The 5,726-nt window shown below is 35.4% G+C and overlaps 1 protein-coding gene across 3 annotated transcripts; it reads left to right on the plus strand.

Moving 5' to 3' along the window:
* Positions 1-3,633: 3,633 nt before the first annotated feature.
* On the plus strand, positions 3,634-5,337 carry LOC126628104 (uncharacterized). Of its 3 annotated transcripts, none has more exons than XM_050297689.1 (2): positions 3,634-4,074; positions 4,473-5,337. In XM_050297689.1, exons 1-2 carry the CDS (start codon positions 3,895-3,897, stop codon positions 5,004-5,006), a joined length of 714 nt encoding a protein of 237 aa, XP_050153646.1. In that variant the 5' UTR covers positions 3,634-3,894; the 3' UTR covers positions 5,007-5,337. The 3 variants fall into 3 exon arrangements, 2 of the variants coding, with proteins under 2 accessions (XP_050153646.1, XP_050153647.1); XM_050297690.1 differs by having other exon boundaries at positions 3,640-4,074; positions 4,527-5,337; XR_007625260.1 differs by having other exon boundaries at positions 3,927-4,074; positions 4,495-4,668.
* Positions 5,338-5,726: the final 389 nt, after the last annotated feature.

Raw genomic sequence — 5,726 nt, forward strand, 5'->3', positions numbered from 1 at the left:
TCTGTGTTACTCTCTCCATGCCTATCAAGTCTTTGCTCATAACCTTTTAGAATAGCAACCACATCTTGAGCATCTATGGTATCCAGATCCTTAGTATTTTATATCATAGATGCCATACTATCATAAGATTTAGGCAAACTAATTAACAATTTCTGCACTATTCTTTGATTACTCAGATCTTCACCATAGCTTCTCATTTGGTTAATCAGATCAAACAATTTAGCAATATACACAGAGAGTGATTCATCTTCATTCATACGAGTATACACAAAATCTTGCCTAAGACCTTGAAGTTTCACATAACTTACTTGCTTATCGCCAACAAATTCTTGTTTTAGAATGTCCCACGGAGCCTTTGCACTTTCTTGAGTTGCGTTCCTCAGAAAATTTGATCTGAAACAGCACCTTGAATGATTCCAAGTGCTCTAGCATCCTTGACTACATTTTCTTGCAACATCTTTTTCTTCGCCTCTGTGTGCTCCTCCTCTTTCTTCATCAAAGTATCAAAATCCTTTTCAACCAGATTCCACAATTCATGTGAACGGAAAATAGTTTTCATTTTGATTTGCCATAAATCAAAATTCTCACCATTGAAAATTGACGCTCTGAGTTCTCCTTCTCCAGATCCAGCCATGTTAGATTATATCACTGATACAAAATCACTGTAATGAGCTTTTGCTGTGAATCCGAGCTTGATCCTCCACAGATACGACGCCTAGAAATTCAAACCCAACCTGGCTCTGAAGCCATGTTAGAGATGGTTTTCAGATACTGAATTAAAAAGAAATAATGTTGGGAGTTATGGAGAAATACACATAGAACTCAACGAAGAAAAATGGAAGTTTTTTGATCAAAATTTATAAAGAATATGTCTCTGCAATTCCTTCCATTAAACTTGCACACACTGAGCATATGAGCTCATACAAGACAAATATAACCGTTAGAGAGAAGAGGGAGAGTGGTACACTCAAGTTTCAATCTCAGCCATTCATCCTACAGTACACTAAGATTAGAACACTTGTCACTCATCAAGCCCTATGAGACTTAACTAACTAATTACATTTTAATTAGATAAGCTCAGTCAATGAGCTGAAGCATTACATTAATAAAAAAATGTAATCTTCTCCACATCAGTTCATCAATTTACACATCAACAGGAAAATGAATTAGAAGAATAGGTGGGATCAATGGTCCCATTCAACCTACCACTAGAACAAGGATATAGATTTACTTGAGATCTTTGGGTCCATGAAGCCATTGATGACCTTTCTAACTTGAAAATATACAGGTCATTCTTGCAACGTTATTTTCCATCAAAGACAAACTACAGCTTGAGTTGTTTTTAATAATATGTTTTTGTTTATAACAAACCGTTATCTGTATATAAGGAAGAACTTGTAAACACAAAAATTCTGTAACGAATGAAACGAGAACACGTGTACAAAGTAGATTTGTATTGATGAATTTGTAGGTTACAATCTCTGTTTACAACTTTTCCTCTGATTCAGTCTTCAAATTTGATGTAGATGTGTGATTGGCGATCCAAGGGTCGCGATGACTTGATCTCGGACGAACAGTTGAACGATTGTTTCAAGTTTTGAGCTTGAAAACAATGCGTGGATGATCTTCACCTCAAGGGTGCGGCAAAAATAGTGCTTGATGTGGGATTTCATTGCTTCAAGGATCTTGGCGACTTGATCTTGAAATGAACGTTGCTACAAGTTTATAAGCTTGCAACAAAGTCTTAAAGGAATCAGCATGAGTGCTTGTTGATTCTTCAAGGGAGTGCTTCGATTTTGGTCGAAAGAAAGCTTCGGCTTTGGTTGAATGTTCTTTGAAGAGCTTTGGCAGCGTATTAGTCTTCAAAGGTTTGACAGAAATTCTTCTGTGTAGAGATTTTTTGACTCTTATGCTTGTGGGAGGACCTTGTATGTATAGGCTTCTTAAGGCTTGTCTTTGAGATGATTTTAGGCATGTTTTGTGTCTTAATTTCAGCCACTTTACTCCCTTGGCCGAATTTAAGGATCCTGTTGCCTATTTTGTGAGCAGTCTTCAATTTTTACTTGTTTTATGAAGATGCTTTAGCTTTCTTTCCAGTTTTATGATCAATTTGGATTCCCTAGCCAAATTTAAGGGGGATTCTCCCTTGTTGCCGAATTTTGGGGAAGTTTTATACTTCATTTGTTTGTTTTGTGCCACATATCATTGATGACTTGTTCATTTGTGATGAGTCATATGCCACGTGGAGCTTTACAATGCATCATTTGTATGCAATGAATTTTACATGTCTACAGAACCATTTCTAATAGAAGAGTGGAGCAATATTCTTGGTTTTTGAGGCTAAAACCCTCATTTAGACATTGTAGTCTACGTATAGTTCCACTAATGTAGGTTAACAGAAGTTGATGAATGTTGTGGAATTGGAACACGTTCAAGTTTTAGCCTTTTGTTACCTCCTATGGAAATGCAAGGTCGAGTTGGTCACATTTTCCTCTACTCACATTGAGGACAAGATTTTATTGTAAAAATGTGGTTTTAAATCGTTTGACTACATACATTTTTGTGGTGAACGGTGCATGGTCAGTGGTGTATAACTAACTAAAATGGCCAATTTCAAATGCAGCAGAGCTTCTGTTGTATTTGACTTTTTTCCATTTACATGGTGCATATTTGCAGAACCAGTCGGAGGAAGTCCCGATGTGTTTCATGCTGCTCTCATTGAAGGATGGTGGTGTCTATTCAAAGTTTTGGGTCCATATCCCACTTTTGTAAAGCACTTGGGCCGCCCCCAAATTTGTCTTTATGTTAAGCTTGTCAACATGATTTTAGTTAAATCACATGGGCCCTAATGCTAGAAAGATTTCAAAGAATAAGAGAAAGTGACCTGATTTTTAGCTTCACACATTTTTCTTTATTTTTAACAATTTAATTGACTTAATTAAACGAAAACAACGAACATTATTAAACACGAGTGTATAAGAGGAAAAAAAATGTGTGTGTTTATCATTTTTCTATAGTCATGTTTGGGTGAGTAAATGTTGAGTTCCACTAGATTGAGACCAAAAGGAATGGATCACAAAAATGTGATAAGAGGGATTAAGAAATGCACTACTAGAAAACTTCATTATAAATTTTGTTAAAGCGTATCCCGTATTGGGATTGAACTACATATAGCTTATACTAAATCGTCCAACTACTAATTGCATCGAGACATTTTGTAATAAAAACCCACACCTCTTAAAATACACGTGTAGTTAACTTGAAGAAAGTATGGATGATGATTAGTAGTTTTCCCATTGACACTCTCAGAAATTTTAACAAATTTTAATGAAAATCTAATAGTAAGGTGAACTAATAATAAACCATAGCTTTATGCTCCTTGTTGATGTATTAGTGTTCCTCGAATTTCATTTTTAATTAAAATTTCGTAATCAATTGCATTTGTTTATTTTTCTGAAATAAAATCTAATATACAAGTTGTGCACGTCATAATTAAGCATGGCTTTATACATAAGTAAGCTATGATGATATGCAATATAAATGTATCACATGCATGACTCAACTTGATGTGAACTTTATATTTTATTTTTCAAAAGAAGAAGAACGTGATGATAGTGAGGGTGTGGGGGGCATGAACAGCTAAAGCCACCAAATCTTCCCTTCAAAGAAAAGAATAAACAAAACTAGAAAAGAAGAGGAGCCCTACTTCATCATATTCCAACCAAACCACAGGCAAAAGAAAAAGAAAACCTGATAAAATTTAACATGGCAAGTCAAGAATAATATTAAAGAAAAAAGGCCATTGAAAATCATAAATTGTAGCGGGTATTTGATTGAGGGAAATGTATCTGTTAGAGGGAGTTTTAAGAAAGAAAGACCTGCAGTTTTTTTAGCATGGGATTTCATGGTAGGCTCAGCAGCAAAGAAACGGGGGCAAATAGCAGGTTGTGTAGTTTCTGTTCAGAAAATGGGTGTTACTGTGACATTGCAGAGGCCCCATTTGAGGAGAGGAACAGACTGATTGCAATTAAAGATCAAGTGAAGGAAGTTGAGAACAAATTCATGTTTTTACAGGTAATTACTTGCCCCCTCACCATTATTTGTTCATCCTTTTCCTTTGTGGCGGTTGTCCAATTTGTAAATTCATTTTTATGACAAACACTAGGATAATCTACACTAATTAGGTTGTTTAAACTACGAGGAGCGGAAATTGAACATTTGTGCAGAGGTAGAAAGTAGAAACACATTGCTAATTAAAGCCAACTAGATTAAGCCCAAGTCTGCAAAGTTGTCCAATTTGTATCTAATAGTAAGTCGCGTTCAATCAATAAACTTTGTGGTTTTCTCAATTCCTGGTGAACTCCAACGTAGCTCAGGGTATTCCAGTCGATTTTCCAGTTTATATATCACGCTGCATCAAGAAATATATGCTAAATCGGAATGTGCAATATTGCACCTTGACCAATTTTTAGATTTGTATGATCTTTTATTTAGGTTTTTACACTTGTGGGAATATGCATACGCAGAGAATGAGTTCTTGGCAGCAGATGGATAGGCAGGCAGCATTCAACAGTTTGGAAGAAAGCAGGCTAAATCTAGTAGCAAAGGTGACAGAATATAAAGGAAGAAGGGAACTTGATGTGGTGACAGAACTGAATGCATGTTTTGGCAGTGAAAATAATGTCCCTTTTAATTGGGATTTTGGAGGGAGACTGATTAAAAAGAATGAACCTGCAGGTGGTTTTCACAGCAGAAGTTTTCTCACTAACTGCATAAGAAAGTTGCTCGTCTCATGGAAGTGGCAAAAGGTTTATGGTATTGCAGTGAAACTAGCAATGGTTTCTGTGAGCATTTCTTCTGTAATTGCTGCTTACAGTACCAGGCAATTATTATGCACCAGCTCAAGAAAGATGATTCCATTTTTGAGTTTCAAAGATGCAGGAAAAAGTAGTAGTCTATTAACCTTCTCAAAGAACCCTCTTGATGTCTTCTTTGGTAGGGGATGATTCTTAATTCTTTTCATTTTTTATGTCACTCTGTCTCGTAGTTTGTCAAGAAAACTTTAGAGATTTATTTTTTGATTAAATTTACGTAACAGTAAAGTTTGTGAGAGTTAAATTCATGACAAGACATTAAGTAAAGACTGAGTATCACTAGACCAAATGATCATTAATGTGAAATGTTATGAGATCGGATCTCTTTCTTTTTCATGTAAGCATGTGCTGTCCACTTGTAAGAGTAGGTAGTCATCAAATGTCTTGTATGATATTTTCAACTAGTTCTGCCCTTGTAAAATTAAATCAAAATTTGATAGTTGGAACGACTTGAAAACTACAACTTTTGTGTATATCTTGTATTCTTGTGGGCACTTTTAATTTGAAAATGGATACAAATTCAACAGCTCTTTGGAACAAGAATAGAAAAAACAAAAACATACAAAAAATGCACAAGCAATCTAAAAATCATGGTCATGTGTGATGACTATGAATTTTATCAATACACACAACGAGAATCAACTTAATCACTCATTAAAGTTAGACATAATCACTATCCTAAGTCTAAAGAACCTAAAACCACCAAAACCCTAAAATAACCCGTAAACCCAAATGACAACTGGAGTGCGGATATCAAACTCACCACATATAACTAGGAAGAATTTTAGAACAAGGTGCGATTGTGAAGAAAAACTCAGTTTTTAGCGATCCAACTGTGCATAAGAAACAAAC

The sequence above is a fragment of the Malus sylvestris genome, chromosome 7 (assembly GCF_916048215.2).
Source record: "Malus sylvestris chromosome 7, drMalSylv7.2, whole genome shotgun sequence".
NCBI lineage: Eukaryota > Viridiplantae > Streptophyta > Magnoliopsida > Rosales > Rosaceae > Malus > Malus sylvestris.

Coding starts and splice junctions, on each gene's coding strand:
- LOC126628104 (XM_050297689.1), top strand. CDS start 3,895: ATGGGATTTCATGGTAGGCTCAGCAGCAAAGAAACGGGGGCAAATAGC. Junction 4,075..4,472: donor ACAAATTCATGTTTTTACAG/GTAATTACTTGC, acceptor ACCAATTTTTAG/ATTTGTATGATCTTTTATTT.